This window comes from Morone saxatilis, unplaced genomic scaffold, assembly GCF_004916995.1.
Source record: "Morone saxatilis isolate NCDOM2014 unplaced genomic scaffold, NCSU_SB_2.0 Contig20, whole genome shotgun sequence".
Classification (NCBI taxonomy): Eukaryota; Metazoa; Chordata; class Actinopteri; family Moronidae; genus Morone; species Morone saxatilis.
Window position 1 is genome coordinate 24,447,191 of NW_023339763.1, and position 27,546 is coordinate 24,474,736.

The 27,546-nt window shown below is 37.9% G+C and overlaps 2 protein-coding genes across 2 annotated transcripts; both read left to right on the forward strand.

The window, feature by feature from the left end:
• The first annotated feature begins 1,753 nt into the window (after positions 1-1,753).
• lim2.1 (lens intrinsic membrane protein 2.1) lies at positions 1,754-17,707 on the forward strand. Its single transcript, XM_035666052.1, is given in 7 exon segments — positions 1,754-1,780; positions 3,667-3,816; positions 3,818-3,870; positions 13,795-13,976; positions 15,851-16,000; positions 16,457-16,591; positions 17,646-17,707. Coding segments are annotated over 7 exon segments (759 nt in total).
• A 4,397-nt stretch (positions 17,708-22,104) lies between these two features.
• bsx (brain-specific homeobox) lies at positions 22,105-24,081 on the forward strand. The gene is made up of 3 exons (XM_035667149.1): positions 22,105-22,348; positions 23,112-23,302; positions 23,836-24,081. The coding sequence occupies exons 1-3, from the start codon at positions 22,105-22,107 to the stop codon at positions 24,079-24,081; spliced, it is 681 nt and encodes a 226-aa protein (XP_035523042.1).
• Positions 24,082-27,546: the final 3,465 nt, after the last annotated feature.

Genomic DNA, 27,546 nt, shown 5'->3' on the forward strand with positions numbered 1-27,546 from the left:
TTACACGGTGACCATTCTCAATGTGTGCTGTAATTAGTTCAATACCTGTTGTGCCGACTGAAAGGACTGACTGATTGATTACCTGATCCTCAAACTGTCCACTTCTTCAATGGAACTACAGTTAATAATTTAGCACTTTGTATCTTGTATTGTTTAAAGTTACAGCAAGTTAAAAAATCTAATGTAGATGTTTCTAAATTGGAACTGTAAATCAATCAAACCAATATTGGAAGCAGACTTAATGTATTTTAACAATAAATTCCACATTGCCTCTATATTACCAGGGGGTTTTACCCATAGGACCCCAAACTGTTCAATACTAAATTAATAAAAACAAAATTTTGAAATAAATAATCCTATGGAAAAATTTGTGAAAAATTTGAAGAAATGAAAACTCAACTCTCAATTATGAAATGTTATATCATCATTCATTTACATAGTTTTATTGGATATTATTCTTACTTTATTATTATTTTAAAATGCCCGTTAGGCAAAAGTTTGTTGTTATTTTATAACAGTAACTGTCACCACCCCCTAACTTTTCAACTACCCCCTGACTCCTCATTTATGTATAATAAGACCAACCCATTCTCTTTCCCAGGTTGGCAAATACAGATGCTTTGTCACCCTCCTTAGGCTTCTCATACAGAACAAAAATATAACCAAATCATTACAGTGTCTCAGAAGTGCTATTAGCACGCCCTGTCCCAGGCCCTCCTAAAATTCCCATCAGCATTATTGAATCTAACTAACATGTGTTCAAATGATACTTTTTCTAAAATAGATGATCGTTCGGGCAGCTGTGACCACCCTGACCTTTATCACTGTAAAGTCATTCTGATTTATTGGGCATTTCTGTAGCTACTAAACATAGTCTAGGTGACGCAGGTAAATGGTAAATGGTAAATGGACTGCACTTATATATCGCCTTTCTAGTCTTCAACCACTCAATGCGCTGTACACTACATGCCACACTCACCCCATTCACACACATTCATACACTGATGGCAGTGGCTGCCATGCAAGGTGCCAACTGCTCACCAGAACTGAATCATTCATACACACTCACACACCGATGCACAGCATCAGGAGCAATTTGTGGTTCAGTGTCTTTCTCAAGGATACTTCGACATGCAGCGAGAAGAGCCGGGGATCCGCCAAACGGTCCTCAGATTTTTACAGATATCTTAATGTAACCTGTTAAAGGTTTTGTAGAACAAAGCTGCCCTGTGTATTGTGTTTGACTGATTATTACTGTGAATTATTTTAGTCATGATGATTGTGTAGGGAAAATCTGATATAATGACAACCCTAGTCTGTATAAAAGCTTTTTTAACATGTAGTCAACGTTGTGAAACAGTCACACTTTGGTTAGGTTTAGGGAAATAATGTGGTTTGGGTTAAAATAACTGTGTTAAATGTTACTTAAATGTTAATAAAGTATCTTTATTGGGTTGACAATACACAATATACATACAACTGAAAGTATGACACCCAGTTTTACATTGTTAAACACAAGAAACATGTGACGCATTTAACGTAACTTAAAACTTAAATTAACTAAATGTTTACTTTTGTGTGTGTTTGTTTGAATGTAGACGCTATGAGCCGAGCAAGAGGAACACTACTTTTGTTACTTTACATTAACATTAAAAACCTTAATTAATAACTTTCTGACTTTATCACCTAGTTCCGGAGCTAATATGAAAGTAGCTAGTGAGCCATCGTGCTTCCTTCTCATCTCTGTTAAGAGATGAACATGCACAGTACTGGGCAGGAGGTACAGATCGGGCGCTGACCCTTCTACCTGCCTCTATGGAGCTACTAAACTCAGCAACCGCTACTACATGTATCCAGTTAGCTCCTGTTTGCTAGAGCAACGAACACAAGTACAGACTGCTGCTGTAAATAAACACACATTCACAGTACATGAATCCTGTCTAAGCATTTGAGTCTTAGCTTAAAAGTAGCTAGATAGGTTGCTCATGCTAATTGCTAGGGAACTAGCAAGGCCTTACTTGTTCAGAGGCAGAGGGCATGTGATTAGCTGGAAGGTGAGAGGGTGGTACAAACACCAGTGTTATGAAAAGTCACATAATGAAATAAAGTGTCAGTATAAAAGTGTCATTGGTAACGAATGCCATTATGAAATAAAACATTATGAAATCAAACTGTCATTGTTGCTTGTTTTGTTTATGTGATTTTTTTATGCAGTCTTCATGTTTTTCAGTTTCATTTTAAATCTATTGTTGTTTTTTATCTGAATCTCTGAATATGCTGTTGTCTTGGCCAGGACTTCATTGTAAAAGAGCTTTTGAATCTCAGTGGCAATATTCCTGATAAAATAAAGGTCAAACCAATGACCAAATAATCATCATCATGTCATTTTGCACGCCTAATGATTAATTCATTGTTGAGTGTTGTAGATATAGCTTTTTTTTTTTTTGGTGTGTTGTTGTGTTATTACCTTTTTCTTTTACTTTTTTACTGATGTGTCTTTGAGTTTCTTGAAAAGCGCTCTATAAATAAAATGTATTATTATCATTATTATTATTAATATTATTATCAATAAACATCATAATAATGAGTTGAGTTTAAATAATTTCTTAAACGGATTAAAAAATATATTGCTTCATTAATATACATTTAACAAAATCTATGTATTTAACTTTTTTCATATTTATTTTATATTGAATACATTGCTCCACATTGACTTCTTACTTACTTGAAAAACATGACTTACATTTTAAAATCATAAAAAGGGGTTTATTTTAAATCACACATTGCGTCATTGCACCTAAATTATCAGTGTGTCTCAACATTCTTTTATTGATTCGGTTAATTCCACAGCACAAAGGTTATATTTGAGGCTCTGCACTGATGAAAACATTAATCACATTTTGAATGTTTCCCTTCATAGTAATTTTTTCTACATCTACCAATGCTAACTGAAACCCCAAAACCACAGAAAACTACTTGAAGCTCTTTTACTGGAAAACTGTTTGTTGTTGACAGAGCAGGTATGAAGGACAAAATGCACCAACATAGGGATGTATGAAAACTGGTAACACGAGTTATCAGTGCCATGAAAAAGCTACTTTCTCCGAATCGAGTGAGCTAGACTGCTTAATCGCCAACTACATCGCTACCCAGTGTGTGTCTCAATGTATTTATAATTATGAATATAAACTTTTATAACAGTAATATATATTACAATAGACATCAATGATAAATACATTTGCAAAATATGAATGAATGAAGTAATACGAACACCACTTCACTAAAACCAGAGACCAGCTTTTTCACATTTATTCACACACTACATTTTCACTTGTCAAACACCTGCTTAGTGGGTCAGAAAGTCAAAACAAAAAAGAGAATAAGATGCATTTTCAGATTTATCCATATAAGCGTGAACATTGCCTTAGTTATACCCTCCTAATTTCAGAGCCAACCCTCCCAGAGACAGGAAGTGTCGGACTCAGGGGGTGGCTTGCCCACTTGAATGGGAGCATTTGCTCTTGGAGTCGGAAGTCCCTCACTGGTGTGTGGATCCCTGCTGGAGCACCCGAACGGGCCTAAGCCCCTCTTTTCTCGCTGCCCTCCCTGTGGATTAAATGGCTTTCGCTCCCCCCTTTTTCCTTCGCTTGCTGTCGACGGGAGTAGCATTTCACTTCTTCTTCCAATGTCCTCAGCAGATGAGGCAGCAGTTTTCAGTTTTTTTTCTTGCTCACTTGGAAGAAGCAAATGACCAGCAAGAACTCAATTAGCAACATGTCCCTTTCGGCTGGGGGTCCGAGTCGCTGCTTGTTCAGCTCGCATCAGAGATCAAGCCAGCCTAAGTGAAGTGACAGCAAGCAAGAGAAAAGGGTAAATGAAGTGTGTGTGGCGAGGGGGCGGGGGTGGGGGGAGACAGCATCTGCCCCCATACAGATTTGCTTAATTGGGTTTGACTCCCACAATTACAGGGTAATAATGGCCTTTTCAACCCGGCCATGTCGAAGTGAAAGGCAGTTGCTCTGCGCACCCGCATGCTGTCAGATGGTTTGTAGCAGGGAGCGAGCGCCAGAGAGAGGGGAGAGAGAGATGGGGGGAATTGGCAATGGACTTTGGTTAAGCAGTGGTTATTGAGTCTTTGATAGGACTCCGGGAGGCCAGGCCAGCAACAATGACAGAATTAATGGGCAAGGCACGATGAGAATGTCAGCTCAGCGGGGGGCTGCTGTGGCCTTTGAGCTGCCTTCTGACGCCTCTGTGATTGTGCTCTCCACAACACTGTGAAAAGGCTTGACCTGTTTGTTGGTGGATCTGGTCTTGAATGGATTTTTTTTTACAAGCTATTGTGTTTATCATAGCGCAATACACTGGAGTTGTCTCTGAATGAGTGAGCAACGCAATGAGGTCATGATCAAGTGGACATCATTTTGCTAATGTGTACACATACAGTTGTCAGATAATGACACATTTTTCAAAATAAAACTCTTAAGCACATTGCGATGATGGAAATGGAAGTGGCACGCTAACGCAACTGTGTTTCAATGTCACCGACAACCTCTGTAGTCTCATTTAGCCTCTTGTTAGCAAAAATCAAAATAACAAGGAAACTTAGCCTATTTAACAGTAGTTTAAGATGTGTTTATCTGTAGATGTTGGATTTAGGCATGTGCAAGTACAACATTTTCATGCTACGATTACAGGCTAATCACCAAACTTCTCTGACATACTACAATAAGTGCTAAATGCAGTAAAATTACTTCACACCGTGATTGTATCAAACACATAGAACTGTGAGTCGAACATTAGCATATTGGTTGTTTTGACATAATTTTAAAAATTATTTCTAAAAGGGGTTCCATTTTCAAATAATTTTATAATCAATCTGTATTTCAAACACTAGATACCACTTACAGTTGTAAGAAAATATTGATTTGACACTTGAGTATCATGATATTGTTTTGTGATATTGTATCAGTTAAAAAAAACACTGTATGGATTTTCATGTTTAAACTACCAACCGGTTCCGACGTAAACAGTAGTAACCAGACCGAATAAGAACGAACATTTCGGTGCCTGACTTTTTTTTTTTTACCGCCCCCTGGTGTTCCGGTGTCAACTTGCGTGACGTCAGTGCCGCTACTCAGCACAGCTTGTTGAATCAGTACTGGTAGCGAGAAGATCAATGAAGATGCGAAGGCAAAACGCTGCAAAGGTTTGGCTGCATTTCACTCTTAAGGATGCAACATGAAGCAGATGCCAATAAACAATTGGGAATGCCAAGGGAAGGTAACCGTCGAATTTGATGAAACATCTGGGCACACATGGAGTTATTTTAAAGCCAAGAAGCACCCGTGTTTGATAACCTACGTCACGGCACGGCCAAGCACTTCAGCAGCCGCAGCCAGTGTCGGCTCGCCGGACACAAATTGAAGAGACTCCAGCCCTGCATTGTGGTGGTGGACATCACAGATGATAAAGATGATGACATCCGAGCCTTTTCATCTTCGGTAATCTAGTAAAATTTATGGCCAACCGCAAATCATGCTGTCAAGTAGGCTAGCAAACACGCGTTGCCATTCAACCCAGCGTGAAGTGACAAGCGTGTGGGCTATAGATCCACTCAGTGTACCGCTGACTTTCTGCTTAATATGAAACTCATAACAAGTTGTGTATGTTATGCAAAATGTTTTAAAACCTAAGTTTCAACCACAGATTCTAGCAGGCGCAATTTGCAAATTACGACAGGGACGCAACAGAATAGGTTAGTTAAGATTGTAAATTGGCTAGCTGTTGCATGACCCTGTGTCTGAGGTTACACCCTATGGGTTACCTCGATATACCGAGGTTATACTGTGTATTAAATTCTCTGCTCCAGTGTCAGATATTTCTCTGTTAAAGTAAAAGTCATAAATAATGTGAAGACAAATATGTTGAACTTTAGTGTTTTTACATTCAGTATTAAAGGGCGCCAATTTTAAATTTAATCAGAAAGCGGGTTAGTTTGATATTATGTCATGTGGAATTTTTATTTATATATTGGTTTATTTATTATGTACCAATATGGTAGCTTGTATTTATTTTGTTAAAGATTTAAGTTAATATTGGTCGTTTCAATTTGGCCCTGGAAATAAAAGGTTGTTTTTTTTGACAAAGTGTGTGTTGTTTAATTTTTTTAAGTACCGGTTCGAGAACCGTTTAAGCACCGGAACCGTTTAAAAAATACCGAGTAGGCACCGGTATCGGATAAAACCCAACCGATACCCAACCCTACTTATAATGTATTGAATATAATGTATTCAGTTTATAGATAAACTGAATGTAGGAATGAAGCATTTGACTTCTACTAATTTGGACATTTTGATCAGAGAAGTAGGATTGTGCTTCAGAAAATACAGATACAGAGAAATGTGTCATGAAAGCATCAGTGTGTATTGGGCAGCACGTCACTCTTTGTGCACAGGAATAATAACAAAATCCACAGGTCTGACACACACACACACACACACACAAAGTTTCCAGTGTGGGCCAACTTGTATGGACTTTAAAGCACACTGCTGTCAGTCATGATTAGCCGTAACGATGGGCCCATTTTGACACTTCAGAATCAAGTCTTGGCAAATAGCCCTGGGAAGAGGAGCCACATGCTACGAGATGGCTTTTCCCTGATATAATTTGTGGCTGCAAATTACAAAACAGAGGCAGAAATAATGTGTAAAGTCAAGTTTGGTGAGGGAGAAAATGGAAAAATTTAGGGCTGTGTGCCACTCTAATGGATATCCTTGTGGCTGAGAGAAAATGGGACTCAATAATATGTCCTTAATGTCTGCCAGCGCTGTTTCAGGGAACGTATCAGAAGAAATGTCCCCTGCCATTTCTGCAAGCAATCACTTAATGGGACGGGCAAATCTCAACAAAATGGATGTACTGATCTATTTCTGGGCTTGACAGATGGAATGAATCTGTGGCTCTTGGAAGACAAAAAAGAAAAAGGTAGAAGGCAAAGAAAAGAGCAGGCTACAAACAAGAAAAGATAAAAACAAGCCTTTCATGATTCATTCAGCTACGCAGCATGCCTGTAATGTTTGTGTGTGGCTTAAGTGCAGACGCTGACAGGAATTTCAATTATTTAATTAGGGAGGGAAAATGAAAAGACTTAAGTGTTGTGATTTCTGCAGTCTTTCATAGATCAATCTAATGTGCGCTCACATTGGAAATCAACCAAGATGGAAGAGGGGCAAGTGAAGTAGCGTCTTCCTAAATCACGCAATTAAAATGGCAAATTAGTTTCTTGATATATTCATTTAAGTGGTTAAGTGGAAATGTTTCTCTCCCCGTCTATGCAGCTGTCTCATGGGTGGGTGTAGAGAGGCAGCGCCATCCACATGCTCTTATGATTAGAGCCGCCGTTCATTTGCTGAGAAAACGCTGAAAGCACTTGCTGCACAAATTAGCCATTTGAAGGCTTGAAAATTCAATTCCGAGGAGTTGATTCAAGCATTTAGGCAAAGCGTGGCTGGGACGTAAAGATTTAGAAGCATTTTGCCCACTAATGTCGATAACTTTCAGAGGCCATTATAGGTTTTTGTGGCCTTGTGCCTTGTGAACGGCACAGCTGGAAAATACCAGCATTTCACACTTTTTGGCTCGTTTCGGCCACCTTCACGCCTCTATTCTCACATGATCTATGAGCTGTTTTCCTGTAGAACAGCTTTGTTGTTGTCATAATGAGGATGTTTTGTCCACAATGAAAGGTCATCTGATGCTCAACCACTTGTTCAATTAGCACGGAGATGGATCGAAGCCTCTGATTGATAGGATGGGATCTGTTAGTGGGGTATATTTGGCAAGGAGTGTATATGGGGAGAAATAGAGTGTGTCATTGAATTTATGGAAGAGATGTAATACCCTGAAAAATACAGAGAGGTAGGTAATAGAAATAAATAAAAACAGAAATTAGAGAAAAATTCAAGGACTCTGGGATTGGACTTGAAGAATGAGGATATATAATAAACAAGAGGATATACAATAAAGGAAACATACTTCTGATGATCAGCTCTCAGTGCAGGGTTTTCATGTGTGACTACAAAGGACATTTTAGATTGCTTGAACACAGATTCTGAAAATAGAGATATTGTCTTTGAATAAAAAAAAACTAAAAAAAAATAATAAATAGCTGGCAGTCATGTTTATATTACTACAAATCCTACCAATATTGCTTTTACATGTGTCTGTGGACACCATTTTCAATGAATAATGCTGAATGTTTGCAATTCTTAAAAAGATGAATCATTAAGGAACCAAATCCCAGTGTTTACTATAACCTGAGAGGCCAGGTAGTGTTGGAGTGTTATATTCTGTCAATACACCTCATCTCTTACTGCTGGAACACACTGATTCCACCTGCAGCCAGTTTATGGAAGCTTTCTTTCTTTTTTTGTTGGCAACACTCAATGCAATTGCACTTATTGTGATTTTTAGAATAAACCTTGCCTATAAAACCTTAAACAACTTTAAAACTACAATGTGTTATTTGTTTTATTCAGTCTGTAATAACAAAAGAATATTCATCATATTTTGATTGCATACTCTCACTGTGTTTATTTTTTCCTTTCAGACTTGTTGTTTCTTGTTCCTATGAATTGGTGGAAGATGTATTTAGATATTTTACCTAAAATTGAGCAATTACCACAAATTAAATACCTGCCTTCAAAATTCTGAAGTATTAGCCCTTTATGTGTGCGCTAAATATATTACATTAGTGGATTATTGTAATTGATGCATTAAAATGGAAGAATGGAAAAACATATATTTGATATGACATTAGGTATGTGGATTTTTCAAATAGATCAAAGTATGCGGCTATTGCACAGGTTTTTCTTAACATACTACTATCAATCATTAGTAGTTGCTTTTTTATTTTCTAGGCATAGATATACAGATATTCCTCATTTTGATTGATACACTCACATTCTTGACTGTTATATCATATGTAGTATAAATTCAAACTGAAAAAAAGATAATCTGTTGCTTTTTTCCTTTTCAGCATTGTGCTTTAGAGACATTTTATATATAATCCTATGGGATTAAAATAAGTGACCCCTAGTTACTAACCACTAAATACAGTATGGTACAGAAATGGCTGTAAAACTACAAACTCTAATGATACAATACATCTAATGATCTAATACAACATCTCTCTGATGTTCTACCTGGTACCAATAGTCTACCCATTAAGACAAGACAAATATATGTCGAATCAACAATTTTGATTTTGTCATGTATAGCCACATGTCTCAACAGTTTCCACAGAAGATTTTGTTTCCACCTCTAACATCATTCAGTGGGGCTTTTTTCTTTTCCTGAACACACTAAATATAGTCTTTAGTCATTAATGGGATATTAGAAGATTTGGGATATTAGAATCAGTTTTTTGCTTTGTATTGTATCTGCTGATATGATATGTATTACAATACATGGTTTACAATTCAATACATTTTGATATATTGCAATTTAAAAAAATCTAATTTTAGGAAAACATAAGTTGACTTTTTTATGCAATCAGAACAGTGGGATCTGCATTTGTATTTATAACAGTTCCTGTAACATCCAACATCATAGTCGTCAGTTTATAACACTGCTATCTAGCTTGCGGTTTAAACACAAAAATCAATACAGTGTTTTTGAGAATAGTTACAATATCGCAACACAAAATATCGCTATACTAACGATATTGTCTTGCAAACCTGATAACAACCCATGCCCCGTAAGAGGTCTCAGTTAGTAATCCTGTAACTATAAAACTGAGCGATGAATTTCTCAATAAAAGAGCTTACAGTATGAAGACAAGAAGCGAGTGTGCGGATCATCTTGCTCTGACAGCAGCTGTACATGAACAAGCCCGTGTGCAGGAGGATTTCAGACGTGCCTAAGCTTGGTGACTTTACCACAACAATGCCGGCACGCCGGCCACACACTCTTTGTAATTACTCTTGTCACATTACCTTCCCGAGTGCTGCATGAGCTCCTTACCCACCAATGATAGCACATAAATGTAGACTTTCCATAACAAAATTAATCTCTCAAAAGCTGGATGGATTCAAGAAAACATGGATTTGCTCTTCTGTCACAGAGGCATATTGTCCACTTTGATGGTGCATGGGAGGATATCAAATGCCCTCCTGGCTGCCACACTCCAGATGGAAGAAAATAGGCTGTGGTCTATAAAAATGAAGTTAGATGTAAGTACAGCACTCAAATCTCGGGGGAAAAAAATGCTTTTTCTGGGGCATTTTGTTGTAGTCAATTGGTCTGAGCAACTTGCTGTAATGCAGGTAATGGAGCTACTCTTCTCCTTTCATCTTCGGGGTGAGTGCGTGTGTGTGTGTGTCAAAGCAAAGGGAGGCCTGGCTGGATATGGGGAAGAAGCACAACAGGAGGAAATATAGCCAGATGATGGTCAGAATGAAGGAAACATCAAGTCAGAGCACAGTGGAGGGATCTGTACTGGTGTGAGCTGCTTCTTCAAACATCTACCGGCTCCATTTACCTTCAGTGCTGCCAATCCTGAAAGTGGAATTTCTACGAATGTGAAGTATTTCAACAGGAGAATGTCGTTGTGTATAATAATAAAGCACTGTAACAGATGAATGAGTTTGAATCTCTCGATTTCTAAGTCATCACTAAAAAACAGCATCATCCTTGACATCTCATATCCACAGTCTGTGTCCTTTCCTTCCATCACCAAAATAGAAAGCTACCTCAAACACTTCTTGCTATTCAGAACTGAGACCAAACACATTGTTTGTTGACTGTCCACAAATGTAAAAAAAAAGATCCAGCAGACACAGAATAAGAGCAGCACTTACTTGCGATACAGAATCTTCAACATATTTTATACTATGCACACATGCAGAGGACATGACTGAAGTAAATGGCCATTTACAAGGGAAAGCAATTAAGATATGACTTCAAATACATAAGCCATAAAAATGCATAATCAACAAGGCCTACAACAAGGCCATGGGACTGCTTCTTAAACTTCCATAAGGTTACTGCCAGCTAAATGTAGGAAACATGTCATTTGGTGTGCCAAATTGCTCTGCCGTGATACAAAATCTTATGCACAGATATATGTGCAGGCTGGAAATTGCATTATTATGGCCTTGGTCAATCCTGAGTCGAGCTTGGTCACCCACTGGAGCTCTAGTTTGTATGTGGGTGCAATTAGCTGATAACAGTCTTTATGGTATGAAGTTGCATTAGTATTAATATGTACTTATTAGACGTTGTATGTTTTTTTGCTAAGGACCTTTTTTCTTGTGTCCCTCATAAAGGTATATATATGATTATGATAGTTATCATTATTATTACTATTATTATGATTAGTAGTAGCAGTAGTAGTAATAGTAGTAATGAAGAATTGAATGTAGAATTTACAACATTCTAATTGTTCTGGCTGGACATTGTGGGATGTTTCCTAAATTCTATATGTACTGTGATTATAGATAATTTTATAGTTAATTTTAGGAAAAGCATGAATAATAGCTTTTACGTAGATTGGTACCTAAAGTGTAAGGTGTACCTAACCTATCCTACCTAACTTGTGCAAGCAGTGTATGTAGGGTTGTGGCGATGTACTGGTACTGACGAAAAATTCAATAATGATATATAGATATGTTAATATCATACTAATAATTCAGCGCTTCTTAAATAGTAAAAACATACAAACACACAATTAAAGTGAAAGACAAATTTGACTTATAGTATATTTTTTTATATTTTCTATAGAGATCGTGTAATATGGCTATTGTGAAAATATTATATATATTATATATTGTGTAGGTGGTAATATTACTGCAAATGTAACTAAAATCCATTGGAGAAAATTTACAAAAAAGAAACCTTGAATTTATTTAGTGTGCATATCAAGGGAAAAAGGTCTAACTTAATAGGCATATTTAGACTCAATGAGACTTTTTAAATAGTGTGACAATGTTTGCTTTTATAAATAGACAAAAATCAGACTGATTTCATGCCTGGCTTGCCCTGTACTAAAGCCAGTTCAGCCCTCTACTTTCAATCAAAACCATGCAGTCATCACTATTACTTCAGCTTGCCAAGCTTTGGCCATTTCTGTTTTTTCAGCAGATTCCCAAACCACAAAACTGGTGGGTGCTGATTGGCCGGCGGTCAGCCTAACCTATTGTCTCGCCGCTGTGTTTGTTGTAGCCCCAGCTTCTCCCTATTCACCCAGTCAAACGCTAGCACTATTAGCCTGCTGGAAATCTGCCTGTCTTGGCATTATAGGATCTTGTATTTTGTCAGGTAACCCTGTCTTCACAAACGTCTTCATAAAAGGGGTTGATTAAGGTAAGATGATGTTAAATTTTGTTAATTGTTTTCTTTGTGTTTTGGTTTGTTTTTATTTATTTGTGCTATTTTTTTTACCCCATGTGGAGACATCTCCAGCCCTAAGAGCTCCACACAACTCTGAATATTAGCCAGCGCATCAGAAAGGCTCATGGTTAATCTTTTTATCATTCGGCAAAAACATTTAAGATGTAGTCCCTTTATGCTACACATAAATCAAAAACAAAACAATTATTTATAGTGGAGGATGAATTGAGGAGTCTCACAGCATATTTTTGTCTTTCTTTTAAAATGTCTTTATATATAACAGTCTCAAAAGTTCCACAGAGACAAGCGTTCTCTGCAGGCGATAAGCTATCAATGTACAGATATGAATAGCTTAAGCGTTGATGTAACTGCAGCGTGGTGAACACAAAGACATTAAGATCCAGTCTCCTCTACAGAATGAAAAGTGGAGATGGAGAAAGCTTTATTTTGAACTGATTACCGCGCAGACATTGTACAACAAGGGGAAAGGATTTGTATCTATGAAATGATTGTGGGACAAACATGCCCAATATTTATCATCAGGTAAATTATCAGCTATTTTACTGGAATATGAGACATTTGAAGTGAGAGTTGAAGAGTTTCTGGGAAAAAGGTTGAGTGATGTGACTGAGAGGAAGCCTTGAGGTCAGTCACAACCAAGGCCTTTGTCTGAATGAAAGGAAAATGTACTTAACTGCTTGTTCCTGGCAGAAAATGACTACCTGGAAGAATATTAAATCCAACTGGCTGACTGATTGTTAAATAAAATTATTAGAGTTTTCTACATCACACATGACATTGACATTCTGAGACAATTCAGGTGCTGGGGATCAAATGGATTTAAAAAGTGCTCTGGTTCAAATTGTGACAGCTGCTGGAAGTTGCCAGAGAGGATGCTCAGAGGGAAATGTGATCCAGCAGAAATACAGAGCTCTTCAATGAATACACAGAGCTCTTCAACGAGCATCCCGTTCAGGTTTCAGACATAACAAGATATATCTATCTGTCATCTTTTCCCCCCCAAAATCCCTGACAGCTCTCCATGAGAAAGAGAGGATGGCTGCAGGATATTGCATCCAGGTGGAACAATGAGCAATAAATGTATCAAGTATCAAAGCATCCCTGGACCTGATAGAGGCTGGACACGCGTGTGTGTGTGTGTGTGTGCACTGGGGGCGGGGGTGTATGTAAAGCCCATCTTCAGGGACTGATCTCCTAGAGAACAAAGTGGAGCATACACACACTGGCGACCCCGCAGCTCAATCCAGTGGAAATAATATGTTCATTACAACGCAATTACTGACACTTAGACCCTCTCTCCCTGAAGTGTGTGTGTGTAAGGGGCACTGACCGCTGATGCTAAGTGACCTTATGTTCCATTTTGTGTGTGTGTGTCTGCAGGTGCAGGATGTACAGCTTTATGGGTGGAGGGTTGTTTTGTGCAGGCGTGGGGAACATCCTCCTGATCGTTTCCACAGCAACCGATTACTGGATGCAGTATCGGCAGTCCAGCAACTACATGCACCAGGGCCTGTGGCGCTACTGTATGCCGGGGAAGTGCTTCCCACACAACGACAGCATTGGTACGTGTTAGCCGAGGAGGGACTCAAGTAGATCACTGGTTCCCAACTTGGGGGTCCAGACCGCCACTAGGGGTCACCAATGTTTCACAGGGGGTTGCGAGGTCTTCTTGATTTTAAGGGCTGCAAAAAAAAACATAATAAATAGTAATTTCTCTTATAATAATAATTATCATTATTATTATTTATTCATTATTATTATTATTTATTCATTATTATTATTATTTATTATTATTATTATTATTATTATTATATAATTAATAATAATTATTATCATTATTATTATTATTTGAAGAAAATTGTGATTTTTAACGTTTAACATTAGATAGACTTTATTGAGCCCACACTGGGGAAATTCACTTGCTACAGCAGTTCCAGATACAACACAACAGATAAGAAAAATTCATATTAAATAAATAAATAAATAAAAACAGAAAAAACACAAGATATAATAAAAATGGAAAAAATAGAATAAGAGTTGTATGTAGAATATATAAAGCTATATACAGCTTTTATACGGATACGATTGATATGGAATATTGCACAGGTAACAGGAGGAGGTAGTGGCATGGTATAAAAATAAATAATTGCACAGAACAAAAAAACATAGAGAGATATGCAGCAGTAACTTTGCGGAAAATATAATCTATATATATCTAAATATATATTGAACTGTACAGTACTAATAGTGCAAGTAGTGTATTACATAGTGCAAACAGTTTAGATTATTATTTAAGATATAAATAATCAAGAGCCTTGCCCTGCCATGCTGCTGCAGAAAAATACATAGTTAAAACAACCAAACAGCTAATAGAACAATGAGAAGCAAACACTAAATTTGTCAAAAAGGAAACCTATTAAATATGTATGATTGTAATAATAAATAAAATACACAATACATACAGAGAATTGTATAAAAAGTTACGAAAAATATCAGGAAAACTCATCTCTGATCAATATTTACAGGAAATAATGTGCTCAAAATGAATCCAAATCTCTGGTTATACACCTTCCTTCCTGCAGTTATTACATCTTAATGATTGTAAAGGGATCCTTTACAGAAAAAGCTTGGGAATCACTGATGTAGATGATGAGGAAAGAATTACCTTTCAGTTTAGCTCTACAAACATTTGTGAAAGATAAAGCTGTTCCAGAGCCAGGAATCATTTCATTGACTGAAGTAAAGTTCAGTGGGTGGAGCCAAAGATTCAATGTTTTTCAAAGCTAGAAAAGTTGTTGCATTTTGTAATATTTAAGGTCCAGTGCGAGAATTTAGTGGCATCTAGTGGTGTAGTTGCAGATTGCAACCCCTCACTTCGCTAAACGCTAAAGCCCGTGACCATGAAAAAGTTTCTGGGCTACTGTAGAAACATGGCGGTTCAACATGGCGGACTCCATAAAAGAGGACCCACTCCCTCTGTGAATAAAAACAGCTCATTCTAATGTAACAGAAACTACTCTACAATTACAAAATAATAATGGCTATCCTATATAGTTACACTGACATGGGAGCACTGTGAGCAGCACTTAATAATGTCTTTATATTTTCTATTATATCTTTGTAATATTTTTATTTTATTATTCTGTATAGTATTTTTACACTTCTGTACTTTTTGCACTACATTTACCCTGTCAACTTGAATTTCTCTCACAGGGGGGTCAATAAGGGAGCATCGTATCTTATCTTATTTAGGATTTCCATTTGTGATAAAATTAGTAATTTGCTATTTTTTTTCCTCAAAGAGGTCCATCCTTCATCATATTGGCTTGTTAGCATGGCCTGAACAGGGTCACGTCATTCAAGTCAGATCCTTCACCTCTGTTGACTCACGCTGACCCCAGCAGTGACTCCTATTGACCTTTGACTTTGTCCACAGCCCACTTAGACGCCACCCGTGCTCTCATGATCCTCTCTCTTTTGGCCTGTTTCATTGGCATCATCATTGGCATTATGGCCTTCATCCACTACTCCTCCTTTGACAGGTTTGACAAAACCTTTGCTGCAGGCATATTGTTTTTCATCTCATGTAAGTTCAACTCTATTGGTTTTGTACTGTGTTGGTTTTCTGTTTGGTTGGTTTTATCTGAATTGAATGTTACCACCATAGATTGAGACTCAAAGCAGGTTTTTGAATAGTAATAATAATGTACTAATCATGAACTAATGACTTTTTAATGACTCCATTATCAGCGCAGTTTCACAGCAAAGCACAGCAACTTGTTATGTTTATAAGTCTTCATTCATGACTGAGAGGTTTTATTAAGACTGTGTTTTTATGCTTTGTTTTGCATAATTAGCACTGGCCTTTATTTAGTATTAATAATATACTTTGGTGTTGTTTTGTCACTACGAATCAATCCATTCTCACAATGAAATGAAAGCAGAACTTGTTTAACTGAAAACTAGATAAGAAGCCAGTCATAAATGTTGCCCATTTTACAATCTTTCTTTACATTTTGAATTTCATTTTTATCCTGCACAGGCTTTTTAGTGTTTCTAGCGATGGCAGTGTACACTGGTGTGACTATTAACTACTATGGGAAACGCTATGGAAACTGGAGGTTCTCCTGGTCCTATATCATTGGCTGGGTGTCAGTGGTGCTCACCTTCTTTTCAGGTAAACATAGAACCCAACAAACCAAAGGTTCCATCAGAATCTGTCATTTGTCAGGGTTAAGTCTGAAATTCAGCTCTGATCGTTTTCTGCTAAATGTTAACTTCTTTTCAAACTATAACCTTGAGTGGGCTCCTGAATAAGCAACTAATGCACTCAGTGAAGTGCTTGGAGAACATGCTGTATGAAGTCACGGCTGGCAAGGGGCTCACAATATTTTATTTATTTATGATTCATTTTACACTATATCTTCATGAAAATTCAAATATAGTACAGCAGATAGGCCTGTATCCACCTCTATGTATTGTCAAGGCCCCCACTACTCATGCTGCATGTACTGTGTGTAATAAAGAAAATTACAGTATGTGAGTATGTAATATTGCACATACAATACAGCGAGTGACTTCCTCAGCAGAACACAGTCAGAGCATACATGGGTTAACCCATAGTCTAGCAGCTGGATCAATTATCAGTAAGTGATGCTTGTAGTAAGTGCTCATCTCTGAATCCTTCACCATGCTGTGCAGTACCTGCTGCTCAGCAGCCTTTGCACTAAACTGAATATGGAAATGGTTTAAAGGGGAACAGCATCCATATGCTGAAAATACCACAATGTTCAACTGTTTTGCTGAGACTGAAAATATCAATAACAAAAATAACAAAGTAGTACAATAACTATAATACTTCAGTGATGGCGAGTTACAATACCACGATACACGCCTCTATGATAGTTTTCCAAATTTGCATGCATTAATTGTCTGCTACATAGACTCAAAGAATGACATAAAAAGCCAATTTACCAATGTGATTTTTTGTTTTTGAATGAAAAACATTCAATAACTAGTCACTGATGATCAAGGCCCAAAAATAGGACACACAGAGTGCATATTGTGTGTACAACAAATATATAGAACTGCACAATTTCAAACATAAGCATACTTTATATGTCCCCAAAATTCAGTAAATCACGCACATTGCTTCTCCTTTTACTTAATCCATGTCAATTCAAGTTACATTCCTGATGGATAACAAAGACCTAACCTCTCTTTGCTTCCAGGTATCTTCTATATGTGTGCCTATCGGATGCATGAATGCCCCAGGAGTGCTAACTCTCATTAGAAGAATTAGAGCATCATCCAGAAAGAAGCCATGGATTATGAGTGTGTAGATTCTCACCATCAGTGTGGATGCAGAGTTGCGATCAAAGTTTAAATGATTTCAATAAAAGAGTGGGAAAACATGGCTTTTGTATTTTTATTTAGACACATGTGCATGTTCGACTTGATTTCTTTGGGTGATTTTTCGTTACAGTCAGTGGTGTAGTGCAGGTATACGCAGCTATACTATACATATATTTTTTTTCAGTCAGCATTGGGTATACCCACTACTAAATCTGCAAGGTGAATTATTTTTCCTAGAATGGCGAAGGCATGACATAGTTATATTTCATTCAAAAGTCATATGTAGTTTTCTCACCCTGTAGTCTGTGGGCCAGTATTGATTCTTTTGTGGCTAATGTTGATTTAATAATGATCATTGCTGCCTCAAACAAGCTGCAGAAGTTAAGTAACAATGTGCAAATACTACTGGTCCCTGTTGGAGTGACCAAACTACAGCAAGACCTGTCACTGTTTATAGAATGAGGTGTTTATTCATTGCTGGATGGGCTGGGTTTCTTACAAAATTAGGTACAGACCAGTCTGCAATAAAAAAAACACCTTGAAAAACAAAAACCTAAATGTAATTATGTCTGAACACACATCTACATATATTACAAAAGAAAAAAATAGATTTTTTTTTATTTGAAAACTTTTTCATGATAATTTGTTTTTTGATCTATGGGGCAAATAATGGAGAAAGAAAATACACCCTAATATGCCTATGAAAACTATTCTAATCCATCGTTATGCAGGAATTGAACGTTTTATCCCTAACAATTGCTGTGAATAGTTTTTAAAGCAATATTATTGGAAAAAAGTCTTACTAAAGATATAAAATACCATTAATCAAGATTCTGTTACTAAAAGTCGTTGTTTTAAGCTTTAAAATAAACAAACGGTATTTTTTATATTACAGAAATACTAGAGGAGGAATGCACACACAGTGTGGATACATACCTTTCTGCAAATATATTTTGGGGGGGGGGGTCCCTCTATTGCTTTGCTTTTTCGCTTTTGAAACTATAAGCCTTTTTTTACCCAACGCACTACTGCAGAGCTCTTATACAAACGTGCCACTTAACGGAGTGACGCACCGCCTGGCCGGCTCAAAATCTTACTTAATGAAATGGCCACAAAAAGCCGCTTAACCGCGCCTCAAGAACGGATCCTAAAGACGATTTCATCACCATTTGTTTCATTTACTTTCTAATTTCCCCCTAAAAGCAACTTGTTATCCTGGTGCGCTCTATAAAAGGGATTGACGCACAGCCAGGTGCACCTCCATCTGCTTTGGCCATGTCTTTAAAAGGTCTTTTCTTTCCTGGTGCTATTCTTTAACATCACCCAAAAAAGCCAATATAAGTGTTTTAATGTATTTTGACTCCTGGAATCTTATTTTTATGAGAAATCTGCCAGAGAAAATAATTTGATTTGTCTCCTGAATGATTTTTCAGACTAATCCATGATGGAAACGGACAGAATCTTACTGTAAGAAGAAGAATGTAATGGCTTTTTAGAAGCAGCTTCATTTGTGAATGAGTTATTATAGAGCACTGGTGTACAGTCCCCGCCGTGCCAATAGGTGTTTGATTTGCAACCATCCCGCTAATTTACATTTTGACACGTCCATTTAATACAAACCTATGCAAACTAATGCAGCAGAGCGGCGCTTTTTCCAGCGTAACTGATTCCCAGTAATTAATTTGTTCTCCCTCCATCTGATCAAATGGAAATCCTGTCCTCCAGCCAAAGGATTACAACTTCCGCTCTAACATCTCCCTTAATTGCCTAATAGCATTGCAGCGTGAATTCTGCCTACATTAAGACACTTTCGCATTAAGCGGCCTGATTGGAAATGTGATGACAACACCATATCAACAAATTACAGCGCAACGCTTTCTTTGGCAAACGGGCACAGGAGCGGCACTTGTACTCTCCCAGATTTTAATACCGACAATTACAGCCAATTTGGGCGAAATGACTAGACAGACCTGTAGCAGAACAATCCTCCTGTGACACAGGCTACATCCCCTGATTCAGAAAGCACCAACATGGAGGAAGAGTGCAGAAGTTCTCCGAGTGAACAATTACTAACACTGTGTGGTCGCGTGTTCAAGTTTGCAGACAAGTCAATATAAAGTTTTGTGTCAAAGGCCATCATCGGGTTGATAGAAAGTCATTCTGAACAGGGGTGGATCCAGAGAAATATTCATGGGTTGTCCAGAGGGTGGCATGGAGATTTTAATAAATATTAAATAATAAAATATTGATATTATCAATATAATGTCTATATTCAACAGCTCACCAGTGTAAAGTCTGCAGGGTAAAGGTAATATTCTTAGCAGATTAATTCAATTCAATTCAATTNNATATCTGCTGATTTAATCACAAACAATCACATATATCAATATCCCCCAAATGAAGATATCTGAACTCAAAAACATTATTGTGGCACATTAATACTGAATAGAAATATCTAAAGGTTTATTTCCAGATTTATTTCTAAATACATGTCTTTTTTAAATAGATCTTAATCACTTAGTCTAAAATGTGGCCATAAGAGAACAGTACATTAATTGTACATTACACTAAACTGGGACAGATCCGCCCCTGAAGATAGATGGAAGTGGGACAATACGCTGCATCATATTTATCTTTACTTCCATTCCTAAAAATCAACAACGAGCTCATCATAAGAAAGTATGAGATTTAAAAAAAAGGGTTATGACACGACTATCGGGGGCGTGGCCAGGCCATATTCAACAACCTGGAAATAGATGTAGCGTTCTGAAAAATGTTTGACTGATGATAGTTTGAAATTGTAACCTGCAGCCGCCGTTAAAAGGTGATCTTTATTATTATTAGTGTTGTTGTTTATATTATCATTGTGTATTTCATTCATTAGGCCTATACTTGAATAACCACTGAATGTGTTTTAAGTGTCCTTGTTTGACTGCAGATTCATCTCTGTGTTTAGTGTTTTTTTCTTTTTTCTTATGTAGAGCTCTTAAGCTATTTAGAATAGTATTACAACGGGCTGAGACGTTTGGATCATAATTAAAAATGGCGCAGAAGGTAAATTATCAGAAAGTGTCCCACAGTATCACATATTAACTGTCGAAAACTTCCATAAACTATAAATATAGATATATAATTACACAGCGATGCCACAAGAAGTAAAAAAATGCTTAGACTGGATGAAATGCAGACAAATGTGCAAATATGTGTTTTATCGACCATGTGCAGGATCGTAGAAACACTGCAAAACTCACACTGACTAGTATGAAAACGGATTATTTTGTGAGGACAAATAGCTACACTTCATATTTTGTTTCAGTCACCACTGTGCACCAGGTCTTACCATGGCTCCTTCCAGTAGTGTGAAATAGTGAAAAATGCCACCACAGCAGTAAACGGAATTTTTTATCACCGCCGGACTACACCAACTAGCCAACAACATGTGACTGTTAAACAGTGAATGAGCAACATACTGCAGCTTTAATTCTGGCTGCAGGGTGTGGACAAACACACAGACATTGCGATATGATCCACGATTATTTGGAATGATCGTTTTTGCTTCACAATTTTCATTTTGACTGAAATAAAAACACTAAAACATGACATTTGTTGCAGTCTGTAGCAAACAAACATGCTTTCTTACACCTGGAACATTTCTGCAGCTCTACTTCATTACAATGCTATTAAACAATCTGGATATTGCACTTTAACACAGCCTATTGTTATTTCAATAATATTTCCATTCATTGTTCAGCTCTAGTTTAGATACATCTGCTTTGTGTTCATAATTGCCGGAATGTAACATTCAATACTAATTAACTGTAGGCTATTTGACAAACTGTATTTGGGCTAAATGAAGAACCCTTCTTCCACGAGGCCATTGGCGAAACAGCCCGGTTGCTAGGCGACCGCATAAGCACCACCACGAGCGGTGATTCTCGGTTGGGTTTTCAGTCCTGTTCAGATGAACGCTGATGCTGTCACAGGTGCGCTGCATCTCCGGAATCTGTTTGTTTCTTCTTTTTTTCACGACCAGCCTCGAACGCGTCTCAGCCAATCAGAAGGAAGAACGGCCCCCCCACATCTCTCATCCGTCCATACGCAGCTCTAATTGGCTGACGAGCAAATCAATTTCCCCCAATCCGCTACTCTCTCTGAATAAATAGTTGTCGGAAACGCGCCCTCCCACTGATCTCTGTGTAATGCTCGGCGTAGTGTCATTCACTGATCACACACAGGGGCTGCATTTAAGCCTGGGAGACCTGGGGGGAGAGCTAGGTGCTGATGCGGGTTTAAAAAGCGAGGAAAACAAGAACAAACTCCCCAAAAACTACCATCATGAGTATGAACTACGCGTCTGCGGCGCCCACGCAGAGGTCCACGTCGTTTTTCATTGAGGACATCTTATTGCACAAACCTAAGCCGCTGAGAGAGGTCATCCCCTCGCCGTTCTGCGGGACCCTCGCCTCCCGGATGCCCATCCTCGAGTACGGATACCCGCTGATGCCGACCCCGATACTGGCGCCGCATCCGCACCATCCTCTCCACAAGCCGGAGCATCACCAGTACTTCTTCACATCTGGTAAGCGTGGGAGAGCCGGTGGGGCAGAGGAGCGGCCTTCAGTGAGGAGGGAACTTGTGTCAAATATGGACAAGCTATAAACTCTATACTTACAGACATAAACGCATTGTTGCCTATTTAAATAGGAAAGCCAGTGTCAATGCCTCTTAATCTCTGGGCTAACATTATATTACATATATCTTCATTTGTACTGATAATCTCCTGGTTGAGTCTTGTCAATAACAATGTGCAATAATCAATGGACAATAATTGCTGTGCAATCTATTGCCCATGTGCAAACTGCTGCTAGTGTTTGTGTTATTGTGTTATCTGTTGTGGTTTCTTACTGTTTTTTTTCTCTCTTGTACAGTGTTTATATTATATTATTTTATTTCATACTGTTCTTATACTGTTTTTTTTTCTCTATCCACTTTTGCTGCCGTAAGATTGGAATTTTCCCCATTGTGGGACTATTAAAGGAATATCTTATCTTAGTTGAACAGGAAATAACAAGCACTGCACTTTATTCGGTTCGAGTTGACTGCATGTGTAAAACTGATATTAGATAACACCTTTTTCATCTTAATTTATGTCTAATTATTGGTGCACTAAATCATTCTGTCTAAATAATAATGAATTATGGATTTTACATTCACAAAAAAATATATAGGCTATTTCTTTATCACATAAATCACCAAACGCCTCATCAGCTGCAGTGAACTTCTATTTGCTGCGATATGTTAAGAGTTTTTGTTTGTTTGTTTTGTTCCCTGTCACCTTGCAGGGATGCAGATGCCGGCCCTGTTCCAGCACCACGCGGAGCTACCGGGGAAGCACTGCAGACGCAGGAAGGCCCGGACGGTGTTCTCCGACTCGCAGCTGTCCGGCCTGGAGAAGAGGTTCGAGATCCAGCGGTACCTGTCCACCCCGGAGAGAGTGGAGCTGGCCACGGCGCTCAGTCTGTCCGAGACACAGGTACACACACACACACACGCACACACACACACACCTGAAAGCACCGGGCTAGAACAGGATGCATCAATGTGTGATGCCTTTGTGTGGGGCAAATGGGGTTCCTCAAATAAACAAATAAACAAACAAACAACAAAAATACACGAATAAAAAAGATAAATAAATAAAAATCGCCAAAATGTTATTTATATGTAGCTATTAAATATACTACAGAGCATAAAGATATATGCAACAAACGAGAGCAATTCATTGTGTTGTTTCACCCTGAAGATTTAATAAGGTTTATGTGTACTAATGTGAGTTAAATATACTCAGCTGATATTTCAAAATGTACAGGTCACTCTAAATACACAATAAATCCTAGATTTAATATAGCCTAATCTTTATTCCAATTTAAAAACAAACCAAGATAAACATTTGAATAATTTTGCTTTTATATTGATCTTGATTTTTGGATTTGTGTAGCTCACAGGCCAATATGGGATACATTAGGGATCCTTTCTATAATAATTCACACCCTTCTGACCCATCTCCAGGTAAAAACGTGGTTCCAGAACCGGCGGATGAAGCACAAGAAGCAGCTGAGGAAGGCGCAGGACGAGCGGAAGACGCCCGGCGAGCTGGAGCGCTCCGCGGATAACTCGAGCGAGAGCGAACTGAACGACAAGAGCGCGGAGGAGCTCAAACACGGACTGGAGGCGGACTCGTACATGCTGGACGAGAACGACGACGACGACGTGGACATCGAGGACGACATTTGCTCCCCGGACCATCTACTATAGTAGGCTGCAGAGCCGTTTTGTACCCGGCGGCGACCCTCACACTGTACATGTACTGTAGATAACACTGACTCTCTTTCTCCTTCCATTACAAATATATAACTCACTGTTTTACAAACGTATTAACAATGTTAATATTTATTCACACATGCAAAGTGGGCCCATTGATTTTTTAAAGTTGCCCCTTTTACTCTATGTATAGGCTGAGAATTTTCGTATTGTTATGTCTGACAAAACATATTATTATTATTATTATTATTATTAGCAGCTAATATTACTAAAAAGTCTACATTTGTCCATTTTGAAATGTCACTCCATTTTAAGCGGACATTCTGTACAGATGATTATAAATAGGCCTAATGGATGCTTTGGAAGATATAGATGCATCACGCTGCCCCATCCTTTTTGCACTTTTATCCCAAACGAATTTATCTATTCTACTCTTTTACTGTTATTATTAATATTATTTTTCAACTTGTCTACTTCTGATATTTTATTTGTAGTTCTGTCCATATTGTTGGAAGTTTTGTAAATCAAAGACACTGTGCTTCAGTGGCTGCCATTTATATTTTGTCTGTAAATATATATATATAGTATATGAAGCATGAATCGGCTCTGTTTATTCTTTATTAATGAAATAAGCAGCAATAATGCATTATTTAAGTTGCACGTGTGGTGCCGTTCTAACGGCCAGGTGTTGGGAGTTCTTTGCTCGGCTGTTGGAAGCACACAGATTCGGGGGCAGTGTCCACAGCGTGGAGCTTTAGTTGTGAATGCGAGGGCTGCTTGTTCTCCACTGGCTCTCCTGCGCGGTGGCTCAGAGCCCGCTGTGCTTTAAGCCAACAAACCAGAACGCAAAAGACAGACAGCAGACATTACACACAGTCAGCCGCTGTCAGAGACTTACTCCCACCACACTGCCCGGGAATATGAAGGTTTGTATGTATTCCTCACTAAAGTGATCATTTCCAGTCTCTTCATGAGGATATTTCTAGTTAAATTAGCTGAGAATGAATTTCATTTGTGAAATTATCTTTATTAAAAAGCATTTGCACAGCATAAGCTGTTTCTAATATTTGTACATGTTTGGATCATTGCTAGGAATAGGCTACTCAAGCCTGTGTCTTTCTGTGGTAAAGGCTTAATGGATGTGTTTAAATGCTCAGATTAAATGGACAGATAGAAATGCTCTTGCAATCAAAATAACTGTTTTTCAGAATAAAATAAATAAAAAAGGATTCCAGCAGCAGAGCTATATTGAACACCTGTTTATGGCAGAAAAGTGTCTCCGCTAAAACATTTGGTCCTACAGTAGAGTCACTAATCCAATAGCCTTCTATTTTTCACGAAAAAGTAAGTTTTTTTATTTTATTTTTTGAGTCACTGCAGTCAACAGCACTGTTAATAAATTAATAGAGGTATCTATTTGACCTAAAAAACGTTATTGTCACCCAAAAGCGTGAGAATTTAATATTGCAAGAAATAAAATATGCTGAAAGTATAGTTTTAAAAAATGTGCATCTAATGTATTCCTTATGCTAACATAAATCTTTAATATAGAATCCACTGTCTTTTCTTTTTCCTTTTATAAAAAAAATCAACTAGCCCAAATTCAGTTGAGTACACATTTATTACACATTTAATTGCTGCAATAAAAGACAACTTTCTGAACATTGTTCATGGAAAGAATGGAACAAAACAGCAAAACCTCAATTGAACAAAAAGACAAAACATTTTGTCATTTTATTTAAGGGTTTGTCCTGTTGAGTAATTTGGTATTATTTGGAACTGGAATTTACACTAGCAGTGCAGTATTCCTAGGGGATGCAAAAAAACAGTTTTTGCGCTATTTCAGTGTTATGCAGTCAATTCAAAGATAAAGCAATTTATCCAAGCTGCAGGACATTGCATCCTAATCATCTTTAAATAATCTTGATCAACAGATGTCCAGCATATCCACTAACATAAAATCCACTTTGCCACATTCGAGTGTGTGCCCTGTGGTCCATATAAAGCTACTGTCAGACTGTATGAGACTGTGGAGGCAGGTTCATAAAAGAGCTATCCTCCTTAGTGCGTTATACTAAACTATTGTCCATTTCTTATAACAATGGAGGGCGGTAAAGTATTAACTAACTATTAATTTAAAAACATGTGTGCAAGAGCCACACACATGCACATTTTAGAATCTTCTTACATGTATTAAATTGTTTTACCACATGCATCTCCCACTGGGCATTTGTCTTTCATACAGGGTTTCCTGCCTTTCGAAAAGCAATTCATGTCATCAACAAAATGTGATTCTGATTATCAGGCAGCGGGGGAGAAAAACTATGTGGAGAATAGGCCATGCAGAAGGTGATCAATTAAAAGATTAAGCGTTTTGCAACACATGGACGCATCTGCATTTGGCCCTAATAGCAGGGCCATCAGCTCATTTTCAGGAAGCCTGCCGCCTACTGAAAGCGTGCTTCTCACATCAAAGCATCCACGTCTGCCTTAGCTTCCCAATGGGCAGAAAGGGATGCTAATTTGGCCCCCTTCATGTATAGCGGTGAAAGACTCCTTCAATTAACTGGATTTCAATGGCAAAAAACGAGTAGGTGGGACCTAAAAAAGATGCAAAGAGACTCAATCTGGATAGGCAGGGTTTCTCATTAAATTAAAAAGGGCTCGGCCATTTGTTTCCAACCGTGCATCTGAGGACTTAACACTAAAAACACAGAGCTTCAAAGAGTCCATGATGGGTTAAATAGAGACTATAATCTAATTAAAATATTGCACAGAGGTAAATCGTGCTTTGATAATGATCTGAGGGTTCAATTAGTAAAATGAGCTGCTTGAGAGTGTTTTGTGTTGGGGAGGAGTTACTACTAAGAACATGGCTACAAAACTAGAACCAAATCAGGTGAGCTTAAAAGTGTCATCTGTCATTTGAGCAGGATTTCCTACACTGAGGAAGGAAATTTAATCTGACACACAACGACAAGTGTGTGGATTAGTGTGTAATGTGGTGAGACAGGGTTTCTGCAGGTTTCAACAGGTTCAATTTAAGACTTTTTATGACCATTATGAATGTAATTTAGGACAAAGTACATAGGATATGAAGGAAAACTGGTGTTTGTTCCATGTCAGTTTCATACTCTAGTTCTTACAGCATGATCAGTGCAAATTTTTCCCTAAAACACATTTAAAAGCGAGAATGAAAATTACAACTTCATTGATCCACCTGTCTAAATCACATTTAAGACATTTTAAACAGTATGTCATTTCTGCTGCTTGGGGTTTTCTCAAATCCAAACAATAACAAAAGATGAAGTTCAGGGAAGTTGTGAAGTTGCGTGGGATCATGGGAGTTGTTGTCTTCACCCAATTATCTACAGAGGTGTCCTCCTCTCCAAAACAAACAGACCTGCTGATTAAAACCACTAAACACACTGAATAAAGCAGTTCCACCTTAAAAACCAC

Coding starts and splice junctions, on each gene's coding strand:
- bsx (XM_035667149.1), top strand. CDS start 22,105: ATGAGTATGAACTACGCGTCTGCGGCGCCCACGCAGAGGTCCACGTCG. Junction 22,349..23,111: donor CCAGTACTTCTTCACATCTG/GTAAGCGTGGGA, acceptor GTCACCTTGCAG/GGATGCAGATGCCGGCCCTG. Junction 23,303..23,835: donor TCAGTCTGTCCGAGACACAG/GTACACACACAC, acceptor ACCCATCTCCAG/GTAAAAACGTGGTTCCAGAA.